This window comes from Kryptolebias marmoratus, linkage group LG24, assembly GCF_001649575.2.
Source record: "Kryptolebias marmoratus isolate JLee-2015 linkage group LG24, ASM164957v2, whole genome shotgun sequence".
NCBI classification, from domain to species: domain Eukaryota; kingdom Metazoa; phylum Chordata; class Actinopteri; order Cyprinodontiformes; family Rivulidae; genus Kryptolebias; species Kryptolebias marmoratus.
The window spans coordinates 15414684-15436665 of NC_051453.1; the positions used below are offsets into that span (position 1 = coordinate 15414684).

The 21982-nt window shown below is 38.5% G+C and overlaps 1 protein-coding gene across 1 annotated transcript in view; it reads left to right on the plus strand.

Annotated features, from left to right (window-relative positions):
- The window catches only part of ncanb (neurocan b), a 149123-nt gene that overhangs the window by 17993 nt on the left and 109148 nt on the right, over positions 1-21982 (plus strand). Inside the window, exon 2 of the mRNA XM_017407272.3 lies at positions 17097-17179. Within this exon, the coding sequence (XP_017262761.1) occupies positions 17104-17179 (76 nt within the window). The 5' untranslated portion in view covers positions 17097-17103. The remainder of the gene's footprint in view (positions 1-17096; positions 17180-21982) is intronic.

Here is a 21982-nt window from a genome sequence, read left to right on the forward strand (position 1 = left end):
CTCGGGCGACTGTGTGGTCTACAAGGAGTTGGTGTTTGGCTCCTCTGCTATTTATGCCAATGCCCTTCTGTGCTGTGCTCATGTATTTTTCCATGTGCCTACTTATTTTGGCTGCTATGATGCCTGACATGAGCTTCCATGTTGTATAGAGACAGGTTATTGGCCGATATATATATATATATATATATATATAAATAAAAATAAAAATCATAACTTTACTAATTTCTTCTACTTCTTTTGCTCTGCTTGGCCCTGCATTCCAGTCTTTTTTCACCTTCCTCCTTCCTTGCTTTTATGATGCTCCTTCTTCCTCTCTCCTCTTCAAATTTGCCTCTCTAGTTATTTTGACATTATGTTGTGTTTCCTCTTGTCGAGACTAATTATTGCTCTAACTGTAAGAGGTTACACTGGCACACTAGCACTTTTTGTTTCTTTGATATAAAACGGAGCTTTGTTATTGCCCACCGGCAAAGACAAAGTAAAGGCAGAACGCTATTTTTGTTTTGCTTATGTCTGTGTGTGAGTGTGTGTGTGTGTGTTCATTTATCTGTAATGTTAGCAAAATATCTCATGAAGCACTAAACTGATTTTTAAAGAAACTTTCAGAAAGTAATCACTGGATAAACATCTACAACTGGTTAACTTTTGGGGTCAACCTGAATCAAGATGGCCACCATTGCAAAGTGATCTTTGCAAACACAAAAATGGCTAGAACTTAGTCAAAATGACAAATATTGAGCAAAACTTTTGTTGTTTGGTAATAGCTGAGGCTTAACCTCAGTTTATATTCTGAGGGCTAACAATTAATTATCTATCTACAGCTGCTTACCCTTTGGATTAAACCCAACTCAAGATGGCTGCCACAGCTAATTGACCTTAGGGGGAAAAATAGCTATAACTCAGCCAATTATATAGATACTGAGCTAAAAGTTGGTGTGGTTGTAGCTGAGTAAAATTCCCAACACATGCCGTTTGGGCAATATGTTGCATGACATTTTTGTTCAAAACTATGGCACTTACTGTTGGAGTCAACCCTGTTTGAATGTTAGCAAAATATCTTGTGAACTACTAGATGGATTTTTTTAGGACTCAGATAGTAGTTATTGATTGTACATCTACAACTGATTAAGGTTTCGGAATAAAACCAATTCAAGATGGCCTCCACAGTGAATAGACATTAACCTACATTAAAATGGCTACACCTCTATGGGTACCACAGAAGCTGAGCAAAAATTTGGTGTGGTAGTAGCTGAGAGTCATCCACAACACATAGCCCGAATGCTTATTGATCATGTGAGATCACACGAGATAATGCAATACTGTATGAGATCCAGTATATTGTTGTTTTCAAGGTTTGACCAAAATAGCTACAACTCTGTCATTTTTCAAAAAATGCATTCCTACAAGGAATGTTGGGCCTTTAATTTTCATTGTGTTCCAAGTTTGTGTAGAAATGCGAATTTAAGATGAAATTTAAGTGACGACATTTGAGATCTTACTTTGAGTATCATATAGAAATGCTAATTAGACTGATTGAGTTCTAGAAAATAAAGTCAAATTCTTTTCTTGTCCGTGTCGTTGTTGAGGCACCAGGATTTACCTGCAGAACGTGCTCGCTCTGCGCTGTCACTGTCTTCAGTAATCACCGGCCTTCAGGAAGATTCATGCTACCATTTCAGAGCTGGTTCAAAACACTTAGCCATTCCACATGACACCGAGGGCTTGATGTATGACGGGGCTAATAGCTCTGCATTCCAGCAACAAAGCTGTGATACAACAATAAGGACTCTTGAGCTTTTACATTATTACAACGCATCCAATTAGCAGACAGTTTTATCTAAAACGACTTGCATTGGGGAGCAATACGGACTTCACTATCTTGCCCAAGGACTCTTCAGCATGTAGTGGATCAAAGAGGAACTGAATGATAGAGAGCAACTCTGCCTCCTGAACTACTTTCACCCTAATTTTATTTTCTTAATGGAATAAACAGGATTGTTAGTAAAGCTGGGTTTCTTTGGCGCATAAACTGCAAAATCAGCAACTGTGCGCATCTCTCTCCGGTCTGTGTGTGGGAAAATACTGTAAATAAAGTTCTAGCATTACTTGAAAGAATTGAAGACGCATTTCTTCAAGGAGCCTTCCTTGAAGGAATGCATATTACCAACCATCTTTCATACATAATGAGAAACAATGATGTTATAAGTATTTTAGTCAAACCTTTATATGAGCCATTTCATCTAAGATCTCGCAAGATGTATATAGTGCCCATAATATATATTTTTGCCACTCTCCCATGAAGCTCAGTCTCTCTCATCTCACCTGCTGCAGCTTGGACCTCCCTCAGAGCCTCACAGGTGCCTTGGTGGTCTCTCTCACTATTCTCCTTCTTGCTCAGTCACTCAGTCTGCTCTTGGTAGATTTGCACGTCCCATATTTCTTTCATCTCTTAATGATGGATTTAACAGCACTCCTTGGGATGTTTAGGACCTTGGAAATCCTTTTGTATCCATTCCCTGACTTGTACAAATCATTTTTCTCTGAGTTGAATTTGAACAGTCACTTTAAAGGGGGTGAATATTTATGCAGTCGCTTGTTTTACATGACCTATTTTTTTAAATTTGCATTACTTTGTAGAAATCAGTTTTCACTTTGTCACTGTAAGTCAATGTAGAACCAGTGTTTGCTTAAGAGTTTCAATAAAATCCATCTAATGCTCAGTGAGATATTTTGCTAACATGACACACAAACTCACACACACAAACACACAAGCATGGGCACAAACATTATTTCCCTTTTTGCCTTTGGTGGCTGGAAATAATCAACAAGGAATACCTTTCCCAACTGAGCATGTGTTCACTCTCCAAAGCTGAAATTATTGTCTTTCATTTATTAAAAAGCAAAAACCAACTTTCTTCAATTCTTCTTCTCTTGCACACAGAGAGAAATACGGTATATTAAATACGATCAAATTTGCAGACTGCTAACATTGTTCTCAGCTGTAAAAAGGTTAATTTCCCTCCATTAAAGAAGCAAATCACTTTATTACTTTAGGTTCAAGTTGCCTCTCCCCCTCCCATACACACACACACACCTCCCCCACCTTTTTTTTTTTTTTTNAAGGTTAATTTCCCTCCATTAAAGAAGCAAATCACTTTATTACTTTAGGTTCAAGTTGCCTCTCCCCCTCCCATACACACACACACACCTCCCCCCCCTTTTTTTTTTTTTTTTTTTTTACTTTTTTCCTTAAGAAGGATTCTGTAAAGATGATTAAGCACTTTATGACTGGCTCCAATTTTCTTTGGTCAAGTGCTAAAGGCTGCAGGTACTAATCAGTTTCATCACATTACCTCAGGTGATGATAAGGGCACTTGGAAGATTTGAAAAAAGGGAAATGTTTAGTTATGCAGCATAGACTGAGACTTAAAACTACTCAACAGTGAAGTCTAGGATGGAAAAACCTCTAAATGACAATGTACCTCACAGTGTTCACTCACTGCCGACAGGAAAAGGAAGACAATAATGTTTTTGCCCAATTTTTTTTTTTTTGTGAATGTTTTTTATACCAAAATGTGTCATGAACCACTAAAGGAATTTTACTGAAACTTGCAGAAAGTAATCATTGGATGGGTGTGGTAGAAGTTTAGACTAATCCCAAAACACATATCAAAGCAATGAAAGATTACACAAAACGTATTGTTAAATTTTTTTTCCAATAACCATCCATCCATCCACTTTCTTTACCTGCTCCTAAAAAATAGTTTTAAAACAAGCCTCATGGGACATTTTGACCCAAGGGCAGCAGGAGGGTTAACTATTTGATTAACTTAATGGAGTCAATTTTATTTGTCTGTTTGCAAAAGATCTCATGAACCACTGCACAGATTTTATTAAAACATTCAGGAAATAATTACTGGCTGTACAACTGATTAACTTTTGAGGTCAATATACTTCAAGATGGCCACCATAGATAATCAAAATGAGCCTACACAAAAATGGCTATAACTCTAAGCTCAAATTTGATGTGGTTGTACCTGACAGTCATTCACAACACTTAGAGAGTAAAATATCATGAAATTTTATTTTCAAGGTTTGACAAAAAACAGCTACAACCTCATTATTTTCTAACATAAGATGATTAGTCTAAAACGCAGGCATTTCATGTGTATGGCAATTTGCATTACTCTAAGAAATGGTAGGCCTTTAATCATAGATCATTTAGAATAGCAGAAAGGCTTTGGACACTTTAGACAGCTGGTCACAAGGTTATATTAAAGGCCAGCACTTGTTATGCACCCAAAACACAAAAGTTATCTGATATGTTTGAGACTCTTTATTGGTCCAGGTTGAAGAATCATCTAGGATGTGAAGGCCTGTCATTTACCAACATGAATGTGATAGATCTGAGTTGATCAAAGTTGTGCCTCATGTAGTCTGGCCTCTTTGTTCCTGTCCCTGGAGATTAGGCAAGTGAGGAGTATTGATGCTCTCCTGCATGTGGTTCACACTCCAAGGACTTCTCACCACATCAGAAAGCAAGCAGGAATCCAATTGGATGCAGACCATCTCATGCTCATGGAGTACCAGCTCACCTGTCTACACAGGCAAACTGTGTAAATCCGATATTATCCCACCGCGATCCCAGAGAGGGTCTGCCTAGCCAACGAGAATATTGCCGTGCCTCAGATTGATTCAGTGTTTTGCTGCTAATGAATTTATGCTGCCGTTTGAACTGTCTGTTGAAATCCAATTATCAGGCTGTCTGTGTAGCTTACACGATCGGGGCGGCGACAGCAAGAAGGGAGGATTTGGAGTGCTGAGAAAAGATAGCAAGTTGTGGGAAACACTGTCTGGTCCTGAGACATGAGGAACTCCACGAATAGAAAATCTTTACACAAACTGCTTCAAAACACTTGTTCACTTTTAAAAGAAAAACTCCCTTTTTCTCATCTTAGCCACCACATAAAGACGCAAACATTAGTTTTAACAGCAAGTGGTGGTTTTTATAGCTCAGAATAACATCTGTAGTCAGTGGTCTGTCTGACAGCAGCAACAATTTGACTTCTGGCACCTCTAAATCTTTAGCAATTAACAAGTTGTCTCATTCTTTAATGTGCGCAAAGACTGGGTATAAAAATTAGAAAAACCTACAATAATCTCACAATTTTCTTGCCAAAACAGTCGCCCACCACATATGAAAACTGGCTCTGTACATTCATGGTAGCAAAATAATTAGAAAGCTTTAAAAGAGCTGGAAGGTGAAAATGTCAAGCAGTTTCTATAAAGAGTTGATATCCAGTTTATAATTCGGTGTCAAAGGGGGAGAAAGCCTCTGGATATCTGCACTGAATTAAAATGATGACAGCATGTAAACGTTACAGCAGGGAGTAAAGCACACAGCTTGTTAAAAATTGATCCCCCCAGTAGCACGCTGACACACTCGTAATGACATTGCAAAACAGCCTAAAACTAACAATCAAGTGCACCTCAAAAGAACCCCCCCACCACCACCCTCTGTGAAATATCTATTTGTGTTTGCTGTCTCGTCTTGATTTATGTGCACAGCATAGGCATCCTGCTGCCTGCTCAGTGTATCGCCTGCTCACAGGAGCTGTCACTCATGGACGTCACAGGCTGCTGGAAGCCACTATCCCTTCAGCCAAAAAGGAACAGGGCAAGCCTCAGATAAATAAGTAAAGGCAGGTCCCATCAATTCGGATTCTGTCAAATGAGCAGGTTTGAGAATCGATATCGCTCAGGGATCTCTGTCCGTCTCCATTTCAGACCCAGGAATTGTGCTTGGACTCAGGCAGAGCCGTATCTCTTTGCAATAAAGCTAGGAACAGTGAGGGTTGCTATGAAACCCATCACTACCTGCTTTCCTCAATCTCTCCTCTCATCTTCTCCTGCAACTGAGGTCTTCCTGCAGCTGCTAATCTACGTGCACCTTAGCGCCACCTCACACCTTCCTCACCCTCCTTATGTTATATTTCGCAACACTTAGTATTTCGCTTCAAGAGTCCAGAAACATCTGCACATTTTCATGACTCATTAGCCCTTCATCATGTGATTATTTAATGAGTAGAGAGCGCATTGAAATAACTGTCACTATTAGAATCTCTCTATTCACTCATTTCTCTCTGCTGGGCATTTCTTTACTTAGTGTTTTGAGCATTTGACACTTTAATGACCTGAAGTAACTGTCTTTTTTATGAACTTATCAGTCTCCTTCACTCTTTCACGCTTCTGTTACAGTATTGTTTCTATTCATTGAGGTTTGCATGTATTTGTTCAATGCCAGCATTCTGAGCACCTGATTGCCATTTACTCTCCCAACTCCTGCTGAAGGACTGAGCCGGCATTCATATTTTTACACACTGCTTCTGGATTTTGGCTTAATTTTGTAATATATAAAATACCAAGGTGTAAGACTGTATTTGTATTTGTTTTTTGAGTTTGTGTTTGCATGGTGTTAACCCTCCCGTGGCCTTCGGGTCAAATGGACCCAAAGTAGCAAGGGCTTCTCTTCCTCTCTTCAGTTATGAGGGCTTCAAGAGGGTTAAGACCTTGTAAAGACCAGAATGTTTTATTTTGTCCTGATATGCAAGAGATGGCGACTTTACTTTTGATCATGTGAAGCTGAAACTTTACTGACAAGTAGAAGACTGAGGCACCATCTTTCATTTTCCTGTCAGTGTTCTCATAATATATTGACAGTTTAGCTGTTAGCTGTCAGTCTCTCTAGAGTTGTCAGGCTTAAGGTTACAGCCTGTTTTTTCTGAGTCCTGACTTGCTTAAATGCCCTGTCTTTCATGGCTGCAGTGGTGGATTAGTCAGTCGTTCTCTTCTAACATAATACAACCACACTATTTGGCTGCCTGAATGCTGTGGCCTCTATGTTTTCTTGTGTGTGAAAGCATGTCTGTGTGTGTGTTCACATTGGTGTCTCAGATTGATGTCTCTGTCTGCAGTCATTGATGCTGCCACTGCTTTGACATGAAGACTGATTTAACTGCCCATCAAAGCAACAGATTACTTCTACCTCCACTTTTATGCTGCTCTCTTTATCTGTGTTGGTGTGTTCAGAACATAGAAGCTGCAAATATACTGTATGTGGTCTTCAGTGTGTCACCTGATACTGGAATATTGTTTAATGAGGAATGTGAAACTGATGACATTTGAATCTTAAACACCCAAGCTATTGGGCAGAACTGAAATAAAAATGGATCTCTTTGATTTTTCCGCTACCATCTTTGACATTTTTTCTGACATTTCTGCTCCTAACCTTTCTCCTCCCCCTTCTTTCTGGCCACTTCTCAACTTCTCCTGGGAAAAACACAAGGTAGGATTAGATGAGTTCCCTCAACGACAGGCAGCTCTCTTGCCTCTGTTAATTAGTCTGGTCCCTTTAATGTGGCTGTGGAGCATGACAAAGAAAGTGGAGGGTGCTGGTTGAATGAGGATAGTGGGGAAGTAAAGGAAAAAAGACTGCGATGCTTCTTGGCTTCAAGGACTTGAAGTGGATGATCATACATGTGCTAACAAATGGAATCATGTTTCTAGTAAATTATGAAACAAACATTTCTTGAAGTAATACATATTTCATGCCAAAACTTTACATGAAGATCTCACCTAATCTGTTAGTGCTTGGAGTATGTGTTGAGGATGAGGCTATGCTTGTACCACACCAAATCTTAGCTAAATATCAGTAAAAATGACTGAATTATAGCCATTTTTGTGTTCGCTAAAGTTGATTAGCTGCCATAGCTGTCTTAAATGGAACTGACTCCAATGGTTGATCAGTAGTAGATTTACATCCAATGAATAGTTTCTGAGAGTTTCATTAAAATGTGTCTCATGGTCCATCAGGTACATTGATAACAAATAGGCAATCAAACACATACACAAACAGACACAGTTACATGATTGCCCACCTTTCATGGCAATAGTTGGAGAATTACTGGAGATTCAATATCTTTAACCCCTGAAGAATGAAGCTGTTGCATATTCTGGTTGTTCTTGATGACATTAAATGGTTATTATCTTCTGATGGCTGGAGGTTAAACAGCCTTTGGGCACAGTGAGAGAAATCTCTCAAATACTTTATTAGATCTTTAAAAATCAACTTTACGGAAGAAAATGAGACCCTGATGACTATATCGGCCATTCTCTCTACACTATTCAGTGTCTTCCCGTCACTTACACTACCCCTCCATTGTCATACCAGCATGTGATGCTGGTGGTCAGGATGCTCTCATCAGTGCTCCAGCAAAAGGTGGTGAGGATAGAGAGGGGGAAATATTTATTCATTTCAGTCTCCTGAAAATGTGGATTGTCTTTTGAGTTTTCTTGGTGGGTGTGTGATGAGAGTCCAGGACAGATCCTCAGAGATGTAACTCCTCAAAAGTTTGTCCTGTTGACTCTCTCCACATGGAAACCATTGACGTACACAGGAGAATGAGCAGCTTATTTCTAAAATTTACATTCATCTCTTTAGTTTTGATGACATTAAGGTACAAAATGTTGTCCCCGCACCCTCTCACTAACTGTTCCATCTCAGTTCTGTAAGATGTTTCATCATCAACCTTATAGGCGAGTCTTACTGATATTGTCATGACTGAACCTAATGAGCTGATTTGTTCTGAATTTGCCAGTGCAGCTATGTGTCAACAGAGTAAAGAGCAAAGGACTGAACACATATCCCTGAGGGACCCCTGTGTTCAGAATAATGAGGTGTAATGTCTTAATGCCAAAACAAATAGTTTGTTGTTTTCCTAACAGTTATAAAGTTTGTGGTACGAGCAGACAGAACTTCATTAAAAGCTGATGTGGGATGTTCGTGGTAAAGGCGGATGAGAAGTTGATGAACATTATTTTGGCCTAGCTGCTATTTTTTTACAGGTGGAATAAGACTGCATGCAGGGTATGTAGGATTGTGTCATCTGTTGATCGGTTGGTTTGACAAACAAGCTATGGGGGGGTCTAGAAAAAGTGGGAGGCTGGCTTTAATATGATTCACACTTTGAATATTAATATGTTTTAGGCACCTTAAAGTTCATAATTGTAAATCACGAGCCAACTCATGGTGGTAAACACCTGATATCCCACTGATGTGAGGAGTGGTGGTGCATTTATTCTCAAGGACTTCCTGGTACAGACAGACCAGTTCTTGTTTTTGTCTGTTTGTTAGATCTAGGAACAAGAGAGATATAATTAATCGGGGTTGCTGATTGCAGGTTGTAAAGCTTCCTCCAGATAAAAACAAGAAAAAATGGATGCTGAAGTGTGACAGAGAGTGGAAACACAGAGACATATGGGCTTTAGCGTGCAAAGAGAGAAAAGAGACAACGTAGAAAAAAGACCATAAGAGAGTGAAAGAAGTATTAGAGAGGAAAAAGCTGGCAGCCTTCCTGGTGAAATATGTCCTGCTCCCAGGCCTGGTGTAATAAATTGATAACATCCTTTCACCACAAGCATTTACAGCAGTAGACGAAATATTTTTGAACCCGTGTGTGCAGTGATGGGATTTGTACTAGAAAGATGTGGTCATTTCAAGACAGGGGCTTTCACTTTGAACAAAGTCATCAAAAGGTCATTTAGGAGGAAATAATTCACCATAGAGACACTAAAATAAAAAGTGCTATGTCTTCATGTCCCTTTGTGAGTCCCAGGATTTGTGTGTGAAAGATATTATGAAACAACCATGACAGAAAACGCACCAGTATGTACATGGTATATATCCTAATGTTTCTGCATTTCATGTAATTACAACTGGACAATAATAACACAAATGAGCCAAATGAAACAAAACACGTAAAAAAAATTTTGAATTATTGCTTAAAGAAATGACAGAAATACACACAAATAAATGACACAAATAAAATCCACTCTTGCTTAAATATTAGAATGATAACTTGCAGTTATGTTCTGTACTATATCTTATCACATACAACATCATCACAGTTCTTGTCATGGAGCAAGGAAAATTTTTTCCAAAACTTGCAAAAAAAAAAAAAATCTCAAATTGGCTGAGTTTCTCTCACATACACACAAACTGACAGGCCCCTTAGATGACTAACTTTTCACTTTAATTATCTGCAGTCTTTTGCTACTGTTACTGTACTGCTACTGTGGGCGGGCCGTGGTAGCTTGGTGGTCAGTGCTGTGGTCTTGTAATTGTGAAGTTGTGTGTTCTAGCTCAGGTTGCATCAGGTCATTCGGCGTAAAACAATTGCCAAATCTCTCATATGAGTTTGCTAGCTGTGTTGACTCCTGCAGAGGGGAGCAGTTGAAAGGAAGACAACAACCATGTTGTTACTGTCTGTGTAATGTCATTTTGATCATAATCAAGACTTTATTTTTAATTTATATTTTTTTTGGAAGAAGGTTATGTGTGACGATTACATTTGTAGAAAAGACACTGCAACCGATAAAATTCTTGTTTCAGTCGCATTATGCTATGAGCATAAGGCACACTGAGTAAAAAAATGAGTAAAAATCTGTGGCCAAAAACAATGTTTAGTTTTTCCATTGACAAGAGGACTGATAGAAATCAGTTAAAAATCAATTAAATGTTTTAGTCCTAAACAAAACTGTCCCATGTTACATTATTTTCTGTAGTTCTAAATCCACATTTAGACAATTATATGCATGCACCAGCAGTCTTTTGTCTTAGTTGTATTAGCCTCTCCACTTTATCTTCAGTCCTTGTGCACAAGGTGTTGAAACTCCTTGTTTTCCTATACCTTTGCCTCAAGCCACATTTACATTCAAGGCAAAGACATGCAGACGGCCAAGGGGACCTTGATGTGCCCAGAAGAAGTTTAACATTTACCGCCTTATAAAGTGGCTTTGCAGCCCAGCAAATGAGAAGTCGCAGACGTTTGAAAATTGCCTGGCCACCCTTCCTGAACATAAAAAGCATTCTGTCACCTCATTTTTCAGGAGAACCTCTCTGTTCCTTCTCACTTTACCTTCCTCCTTTCTATTTTGTCAATACAGCATCTTCTCCCCTCTCTCCATAAAAATTGTTTCTTTTTTTTTCTTTTTTTTTTACTCAGTGCAGCTCTTATTTATTCACATATGACGACCTTACCTTTTCTGGCTTTTTGTGGCCTCTTAGAGCTATAAGTAATATGTTTGAGGCAAAAATTGGGGAGGAATTCTGCTATACCTTACCAGGCATCCTGGCAGTGTTGGCTGCCCTGTAGATGTGTTTGTATGAATAACCAGGACCTGTGTGGCTTTCAGCACTAAGTAATAGCTTTCTATATAGTTTTGAGCAGCCCTGAAGCTCATTCCTGCTCAACACCTCCGAGATGCTCAGCAATGTCAGTCTGGTCAGCAATGTTTGACTCTCATTCTCAGTTTTTTTTTTTTTTTTTTAAATCTGTCCTTTGCCTCATGGGCCATCATGTTTACTGCAAATTGAAGAAATATAGCAGAAAATATCTAAATGCAAGCACTCAGTCGAAGAGCAGCACCTAATGAAAGCACACAATGTGCCTTTGTGTGGGTCTGGGTGTGTGCGCGTTGATGCGGGTCTCTGCAGTGAAACACTTTATCGTAATTGACAGCACTTTTCAGGTCTGTAGCAAAATTGCTCGAAGCAGTCTCATCTTTGTGTTAAACCCCTTCTCCTTTTGGTCTTTTCATCCCTCCGTCCCTCTCAGCCAAAGTCCTGATTAACTACACCTTTTTATGTCGGCACAAGGAGCTCATTGTGCGCATGCAATGCAACAAAGCTTCTAAATAATAATCAGCATTTACATAGCACCTTTCAAAACAACAATTACAAAGAGCTCTGCATAAAATGGGAATGTCTCGCCCACAAAAGGACATGAATGACAAGAAAATAAGAGCGCGATAGGAATTAAAGAAATAATTTGCATAAAACAATGAAATGAAGTGAAAAGCCATCAGGCGTGCTATGAGTTGAGTTGCAGTTATGAACTTTTTTTTTTTATCTGTTCATCTCCTCCACATGTCATCTGTACTCACACACACACACAAAAATATATATATATATATATATATATATATATATATATATATGCACTTTCCCATAAGGGCTGTTTTTGTTTCATTGTAAGTGTTCCAAATATATACAACATCATTATGATGCAGAAGAGGTTTTCCCCTTCATAAGTTGTGTTTTTCTGCAACTCGTAGGAAGAAAGATGTTATTGCCTGAATGTGTAATGGTTGCGTGGGCATGTTATGGAGTAAAACTGTCTCCAGGTTAAGTTTTCTGTTTTCTGTGATTTTGATCAGGTTCTGATGATAATTTGTCTTTTTGAGTTAACTTTTGTGTATTTTTTTTTTAAGATTTATTTTTACTGTGTGACCAGCTTCCCTTAAACCAAATAAAACCTTCTGAAAATTTATGGCTGTTTAAAATTCTAGTTGTCTTCACAACTCTGCTGAAATAAGCCTTTTCTTTGTACACATTTTTCCCTTTCTTTATGTCTTGCCTCACTAAATCTTGTTTTAATACCCACCAGTTTTTACTCTTTTTGTTCCTCACATCATTTCTGTTTTTATCTTTCCTGCTTCTGACCTCTGGCCCCCCTTTTCTCTCCTCAGTATGGATGGTAATTGAGTTATTCAGTAACTGAGTAATTCTTGAAGTCTCAGCTTGTTCTTGTCCATCTCACAACATGTTCCTTTTTAAAATGTATAACCATGACCTGTCCGATGTTTTTTTACTACTTTTTTTTTCTTCATACAGATTTTATAAGCTAGAAAAAAATACACCCACCCACATGTTCTTTTTTTTATTATTTTATTTTATTTGCATGTAGACTGAACTGTAGTTAGCAAACAGCTAAAGAAAGCAAGCAATGATGACGCACACTCTGAGACAGATGCAAACACAGAAATGTGAAGTGCTAAAGCCATTTATGCAAGACACCATTTGACAGGTTGCTTGCTAAAACCTTGGTAATATCCTTGTGGAAATAAAACAGCTTTTTGTTACCTAATAGGTGGCTTCATTTTTCACTCTAAGAGACTTCTTCCTAGACACTGATGGGAATGAGTCCCCCTGTGAACGTTGCACTTCTGCGTGTATGAATGTGTGTGCACATGAGCTGCAGGAACAACAGCAGTGTGCGATGATGGAGTGACTGACAGTAGCTTGAGTGATTAATGACCCTCCTTGATCGAGTATTACGGCGAGGAGAGATCCTCTGGACAACGTGAAGAGAAAATAAAAAGACTAAAGGACAAATGCACTAAAAAAAATGCACAAAGATTTTCTTTGCCATCCTAGAGGCGAGCCTGGACTGGCAGCCTACTTTATCCAAATATAGACAGACAAAATAAGATGGCAGACCAAATTAGGACTAAATGACAGATGGGCTGGACGAGTCATTCATCCTTGAAAGGCTGAGGATGGTCCTGAGAAGGCTTCTGACTGGAACTGCAAACAAAACGTGACAGCATAGCTCTGTATTTTTTTTTTTCTCTTCTGCTTATCTGTCTGTAAGCGTTTAGGTGCCTGCCTCCCAGTCTGTCCGTTACATCTACAGGATCTGTGATATTCTGGGTTGGGGGCGCAGCACTCCTCTGACATGTTGAGATCTGCCAGATCTCTCAGAATAATCTCACTGGGTACGCACACAGCTGACAAGCTCTTACTGACTTTCAGATTACTGTTACTACATGTGCTAGCACACATTATTGTGCAGCAGGAGTGTTTGTGCACCACACAACTGGTTAGTGTGCACTACTGACTGAGTGCCTCAAAGCTTGCAGCTGTTTATTTCAGCTGGATTAAATCAGTGTTTTGTCTAGTTGAGTCTATGGAAGCTGGTGTTGTGCTGAAATGTGATTACCTGCAAAATCTGAGGGACTTTTCATCACCTGCTGCTGAAAGGCGAAGGCAGATGAGAATGTTTTTGCCCGTGTGTTTGTACCAAAACATCTCATCAACTGCTGAGCAGATTTTAATAAAACCTTTAGTCCCTTTAATTCACTCAGTCCGACAGATATTAAGCTACAATTTGATGTGGTAGCAGCCGAGAGTCATTCATAACACATAACCTGAGCTACATCAGATGAGTTTGCACATACTTATTTTTATGGCTTAACCAAAATGGCTACAACTCTGTGAATTCTCAATGTGACATGGTCTTAGTCTACAACTCTGGCATAAAAAATGGCAGGTGACATGCATCCATCCAAAGAATGCTAGGCCTTTAACTTTGGTCATTTACTGAAGGTGCCACTTTGCAAGAATTCCCTTGCACGCCAAGCCCTCATACAGTGGCACTTCAGCAAACCTAATTACCCAAAATGCAATGCAGTATGACATCATCTCCCCTTTTTATGTGCTATTTTATTCCTCATCTTTCTGTTGACATGCGTGCTCCATCTCTGGAAGCAAAGAGCACATTGCATACTTCAGCTTTGACTCAGTCTTGTCATTGCATCTATCTTCTTCTAACACAGTATGTCAATGAAGAGGCAAAAGAGTATTCTTTCATTCCAAGAGCGAAAAGGTCAGGCCTTTAAAAAGATTAGACCAGGTCAGAGGAAGAGACAGCGGCAGAGACTGGAGAGGAGACAGAGGCTGGAGACAAGTGAGGGGGGAGTTAGGGATGTACAAAAAAAATTAAATCATGAAATGAAGCAATTTACTGAATAGACATGGGTTTCCGTTTTTATCAGATTTACTGGCATTCATTTTTTATTTGTGGTGGAAAAAAATCAGTGAAAATAAAGTGATTCCAAAATGGCTGACAAAATTATTAGTGACTCTGACCCCGACAGATGTAACAAAAGCTCTTTTTATAAAATCTTACAGTGCTGACTGTCCAAATAGATCTTTGCTCATTGCACCTTAAGAAGTTACATTTCTAAAACACACCACCCTTTCTTAAGCATTCATTTGTATCTTACATCTAAAGTAGAATTTTGTGTTGATGGTGCAGAATTGTTTTTTTTTTTCATGAAGCTCATTTTAGCGGCTGTGCAGCTGCAAACTCTTTCATAAGCCTTTTGGTTTTCAAGAGGGCCTATTTTCCCAGAAGTCAACTCACCCTCCTCTGCTTCTATTATTTGTTGTTTCTGAATGACATCACTGACTTGTTGGATAGAGGCTTCTGAGCGTGTGTCTCAAGGAGCCCATGACTGCTGACTGTTAGAACAACATGGGGAATAAAGCTTTAAATAACTTAACAATTCACAGCCCTCACAACATGAGTCATAAACCTTGAGGAATATATCTTAACATACATCGTTTTATTTGTTGTTCTTTAAAATTATGCAAAACAAAACATGCAAAGACCTCACTTGAAATGTTAAAAATGAATTTTTATGTTTAATTTAAAACCTTAAGAAAACTATCAGTTCATCCTCACTTTTTTCATTCCTGGCTCACTTAAAAGGTAACAAATAAAGAGGTCAAAATTGATCCCATTGTCTGGAAACAAAAAGGGAACCAGTGCCGACCATTTTTCTTTATACCACAATGTTTAAATTACATTTTGCTGTTTCTTGTGCTCATATTTTTCCATGTGAAGGTTTTCTCTGTGCAAATTCCCTCCGAGCACCCCACAAACACTCTTCGGCTGCAGCTCAGTGAACTCATTTGGTTTGAGGTCAGTGTTTTTTGTCCTTGGCAGTTTCTTTCAGACTTGAGTCAAAGAGGCCAGTGGTGCTGTAACTGACACAGACTGTACGGCTTACCATCTTCCCCACCAGCCGCTTAATCCTCCTCCCACCCTTGCAGCTCCTCTGCTGCCCTCAGGCCTCCCTCGGTCCGCTGTGTCTCCAGAGATGCCGTGTTCATTATTTACATTCAGGGCTCACAGTGAGGGCTGACGCACCTCATTTTGCCTCCATCGGCTGGCGTTTGTGACGCACACGCAATATTAAGCGATAGCCACATGCAAACAAACAGTAAAAAAATAAACAAATGCATAAGTGGTAATTACTTCCGCGTTTGCCTGTTTCATTTCTTCGTGCGTTTGCTTGCTGATGTCTTCCATCTCTCTGCGGATAAAACTGAAAAGTTGTGAAAAGATTCTAACCCAGAAATCTTTCCCACCCTCTCATTAACGCAGAGAAAGTCACTTCAGAGTATTTATTTTTACTAGGCATGTCCATTGAAGAATGAAAGGCGGGGAGAAAAAAGCTAGCATCTTTGTGAGACTTGAATTGTTTCTAAAAAATATATATTCTTCGTCTGGATAAACTTTTGCAGACATACCACAGACAGCTCCTGTCAACCCAACTCTCAAAGACATATTATTCTGTTTTTAATGTGACAACATCAACCCGGCTTTGATATTCTTCTGCTCACCAGAGTTTTCAGCAAGAGAAGTCCATCATGTTAAATGTGGGTCTAATTGGATGTAGTCGTATTTCTCTCTGTTGTGAAGTGAGATTTGTCTTAAAAACTAATTTTGCCAGCCTTTCTATCTGAAACACAACTTCTTCACAAAGAAAGTGATTCATTAACAAATTTATTATTTTTTAGTCAGAGAATTCTGATGCTTGCAGACTTTATATTTAACATTTTTGACTCCACATTAGTCCAAAGACATGTAAGCCACATGGTTTTGGAAAGAATGGGTAACAAGTATGAAATATCCTGAAGGTTTTGTCATCTAACACAATCAGTCTGTTACTCTCACCAGGCCTTGTTGCAATAAGTTTCATCATCTTGGACAAAAGCAAACTGCTAAAAACAGAAACAGAAAAAAAAGTATTTTACATTTCATTATGAATAGCATTTTTATTTGAATTAAACATGTTACCCCATTCTTAATTGTACTTGAAAAAGACTTGCCACAATGTTCATATTAAGTCTGTTTTATGTTCATTAAAGCCCTTTAAAAGTGTTATTCCTGGACTCACGGGCCTTCAGAGGATGTTTGGCACCCACACTGTGAAACAGCAAATTAACTGAAGAATAAATGATCACTGTTGAACCCAAATGTCCATTGTGAACAATATAAAGAAAAACAAAATTGAGATCAGTGACTCATCTGTGTGTGTAAATTTGAATATCTTCACAAGGGCAATGCGTTGATTTCCTTTGCGTTCTCACATTTGCTCCTGTGTCTCTTCATGTTTGTCTCCAGGTGCAGCATGATGCAGGGTGGGCCGCCTGCTTGTGGACTCCAGCCATTACTGGCCTTCCTCCTGCTTCAGACGGCAGGTTCTGGTGAGTCCTGATTAAACTTACCTGAGATCAGTAATGGATTGGAGTGGCTTGAAGCTATTGTTGCTGTTGCTGGCTGCAGTAACAGCAACAGTTAGTAGTTTAGGTTGAACTTTAATGACGATAATATCTACAAAAGCTCAGAGCTAACTGTTCTGATGAGATGATTTTTCTTATCAAGGTTTCCAGGAGAACACAGACTGTTATAAACAAAAACTTAATTACCTCCTGCTTTACTCTCAGACACTGTTCAGATTTGTTGTTACAAATCCGTTTCAGGTGAAGTGGTCAGCTCTGACACCTCTGTTCACATTTGGTAATAAACTGCGTACCCCAAAACATTTTGTGACCTGATGTTAGTTACCCACTCTGATACACACAGCCACGTCACACAGAGGGCTGTCAGTGAGCGACAAACAGGAATGATGTTTATTTATGTAACCATGACAATACATTCAGACATCTGAACTATGTTACTATTTTTGACATTAACGTGGATCAGAGCCATCTGAGTTGCATTTTTGTAGTTATCTCTTGATATGCCTAATTATCGAACAGACACTGTATAAGGGAAATAAAGACACATGTGCAGTAATTAGTGACTTCACAGACCTCTGTCAGAGAAAAGACTGAAGATATCAACCTGTAAAAACTCAGTTTGCTGATGTCCATCAGCTGTTTTACACAGCTTCACTGTGAACCTATCATCAGTGCTGCTTAATTAGGTAAATATAATGTTACAATGCTTAGACTGTTGTCCTGTGATTGACACAGAACATTATAAAACACAGTCACCACAGTGACCCAAAAACAAACAAAATCAGAACAACCATTAAACCAAAGAGAAAATCACCCGTACACTGTCCTGTAATCCACTCTGATTAATAAAATCCCCAAAAAACAGACATTTATATTGAGAAGGACTCTGGTAAACAGTTCATTAAAACTTTTAGCTAAAAAAAGCTAATAAAATAAAAGCAAAAAATTGTTCTTAAGTGTTCAGACTGGCATAGGTATGCAGATAAAAGGGGTCCAGAGTTTAATCAGAGGGAAAACATTTTCATTTCACATTAAGGGAGTTCAGACCTGCATTTACCTGATCACAATGAAATATCTAAAAAGAAAAATCCATTCAAAACCATTTTAAGCAACAAGCCTGAACAACATCTTTGTCTCTGACTCTGCAGTTTAAAATATGCTCCTGCACCTAATAATGCTGCATCGTCTGTATTCCCTCTTTGTTTTTGTCAGCACTCTGCAATTTTAGTTATTTATTTTTGACATGTCAGAGACTTTACATTCCCCCATGACAGTGAAGGGACTAAAGGGTTTACATTTACTCTTTAACTTTTTGTTATGTTCCTGCCTTACATCTGCAGTGTCTCCTCTTTGACTTGTCAGGGGTTTGGGATCTTGTTCTGGGTTTTAGTTGGACTTTTGAAAGCTTCTCCTGCTTCTCCTGCATGTAAACAACTTACCCCATTACTTTTCATATATGGTGATATATCAAAGATTAAAATGTGGCAGAACTACCAGCAGAAATCATTCAAACAAGCATGGAATAAAATGTTCCAATAAGGGTGTTTAAAAATTATTAAGGCTGAGTAAAAAATCTTCAAAAGATGCTAATAAATAGACAGTATGTCTAGAGCCAATGCAATAAGCTGGTGTCATTCTGGAGTCCAATATAAATTACAATAAACTTCCAACTGTCATGAGAAATTGGGAAGAAATTTCTTAGCTAACTAAATTAAAATGACATGTTGTCTTAACTTTGGAGGACAGTCAAACTGGTGGGTGGACTCAAACATTTGCATCATCATATTTAAACTCCGTCCGTCCCCCTCCAAGCTCAGACCACTTTTAATGCCATTTTTTGCTGGATTTGAGACAGTGGCATACATCATTTTTAAGGATTCCTTTTAATCAAACAACAGTTAGTGAAAGCTGGAGAAACTAGAGGATTATTATTAATATTTCAGTATTACACAAAATGTTGTTTTGTGCAGGGACAAATTTATTTCAACAAGCCACATTAGTCACGTTGAACTGATTAAACAAAATAGCAAAAACGAAACAAATTATACTTGTTCACTTAGCGTTTCACTTTAGAGCAGCTCTTTAACTTGTATTTTTAAGTTGACGCAGCAAAGTATATTTTACAGTGTTTTAGTAGCTATTCAAAATTAATTTTTGGAACGTTTTTAATCAAGGCATCAAAGAAATGATCTTTTGTATATCAGCAGTTTGGATCACCTCAACATTTGAACAATAAGAATGGAAATGAAAAGAAACTAAAGTGCAATTAAAGTAGTAGAAGTGACTCTTTGAAAACCAGGCTCTACCAATACTTTTCCTGACTCCAGTTTGATTATTAGCATAATTATAGGTCACTAAGGTAAAAATGTAGCCAACTGTGAAGCACAAATATGCAGTCAAGGGGGATTTACGAAGGAAAGTAGGAAGTATCACAGCTTTTAAAGCTACTGTTTTCAGTGGAATTACAAAACTCATCTTTTAACATGATTTGTAGAATCTCTTCAGTCACGCTGATATTTTATTTGCTGAGTGTTCATTTCCTTTTTGTTTTTTCTTCATGCCACAATATTCATACTAAAAAACTAAGCCAACCTTAACAGCTACTGCACTTATTTCCCCCATTTGTTCAGCTGGTAATTATCCTATCAGCTCTAAAAGGAGGCTAAAAATATAAGATGCAAAAAGGCAAAAACAATCTGATCCACTGAGCTCATAATAATTCTGCTTAGTCATTCCTAAAAGATGTTTGTTTTTATGTTAGATCTAATTTCTTGATCATGTCAAAAAGCTCAAATTAACGATGTTAATTATGTAATTTTGCATCATCAAGTCATCCAAACTCTGGCGAGAGTCTTGACATTTTGCGTTTGTTTGCATGTCTGCCTTTGTGACCTTTGAAGCCACTGATGGTTGATGAGAGGAGGCCAGTGTGGCAGAGAAACAAGGAAGGGGCCCTTCAAACAGAGACTTGTGAGAAACTCTCAGTCATTTGTCAATCTGTGCCGAGGGTCTGGTGGCCCCGCTGCCTACCGATCTGTCCGTTTGGCAGTTTTATCTCTCTATTCCAGGGAGCTCTGTATTCCCATCCGTCAGTCTGTCTTTGGCCTCCCTGCACTCTCCCTATTGGATATTAATGTGTATCTGTATGTGGGACAGATTTCACGCCCCCATGCTGCTTTTTGTGCCCTCCCTGACTGTCTGCTGCTCTCCATTTCTGCCTTCTTTAGAGATAATAAATTACAAAAAAACAGCTGTCCTGACCCCATGACCTGTCTACATCTGATGGCTTCGATTGAAAGAGGCGATGAAAATGCAGCCAGTTTTTCTGACCATGTCTGTACTGTTTGTGAAAACCCTTAAAAAACATCTGACAAGCAGTTTCAACCAGCTTATTTTGCTTTTGCTTTTATTCCCTTCTTATTTCTCAGATTTTGTTCTTTTCTTTTTTTTTCTATCAAGCATTTCAGGAAATAGTCACAAGGAGGTAGAAGACAACTGGAAGGGTTTGCACTAAAACTCTCCCTGTGACACTTTGCTTGACAGCCCAGAAGTGAGAAAAGAAAAAGTGGGACGTGAAGAAGGAGAACAAATTAGGCGTGTGAGCTTTTTGCACGTGTTTCCATGTGTGTCCTTATAGTGGCACCACTTTCCTGCTCGTGTGGTGTGTTGTCATGATACGTGTATTATTGTGCCTTTAAAGGTGCAAAAATTAGTCACAGCAGCAGCTTTGAGGGAGTTCCTGTAAAGTCTGACACATACTGATTGGACTGATGTTGGATAGCAGGAAACCTGCAGTGAGAGGGTTAATATTTGTTATATTTGTTAAGAAGATAGCAGGAGGAGACATGAGGATCCAGTTTGGAACAGGCAGGAAACAAGAAATCTAAGATGAAGAAGAAAGATTTGACAATTGGACAAATATTCGTTTTGATCCCCCATTTTCTTTTTCTGTAAAACTCTGGCACTGCTATTTTAAAAAATATATATGATTAAGGTTTTCCATCAATTCATGTGAATGATGTACTATGATTGGCTCCAAACCTAATATCCCTGATGTTAAACTGCCTCACTTTTGATTTATGGATAAATAAATTTAATGTGAAAGGAAAATGGGTTGGTCTACATAAACACTGAAAGCAGGAAAAAGTTCATGTCTGAAAACTGAATTTTCATCTAACAGAATATCAGCAGGCCACATTAAATATCAACTCCATCTTTTTGTAATGCTGATTACCATTAGCTGAGTTTCTGTCTAAAATATACATGAATGTTTTTCTGATATGTTGTTTTTATCATATTTTCTGTGAATGCATTTGCATTCAAATTTGTTTTGTTTTTTTTCTCACACCTGCACTGCTTCATAACATTGTTGGAAGAGATATTATGCTTCTAAAATTGGAGATGTGGCTTATATGTGAGTGCAACATGTCAAAGAGATAAATTGCTTTCTGTGTAGGAGATATTTTTAGAAACATCCACCTTTTACATTTATTTTTTTGATCATTCCTTTTGTTTTCAATCTATTTTTTTGGTTCTAGTCATTCAAATGTGCTAAGATTTCTAAGGAATGCTGTTTTGGTAAAACAGATGAAGTAAAAAAGAAACCGGGAAAAACTGAATCAGAAATAAAAGCAAGTGCAGGTGAACTTGTCAAAACCACAATAAACATGAGTCGATGTAAGTGAAAAATAGATCACAACAGAGAAAATAAACATGAGGGAACGAGGAGGCCTACTCTGATGGAAAGCGGAGAGAAATGAGAGCTGG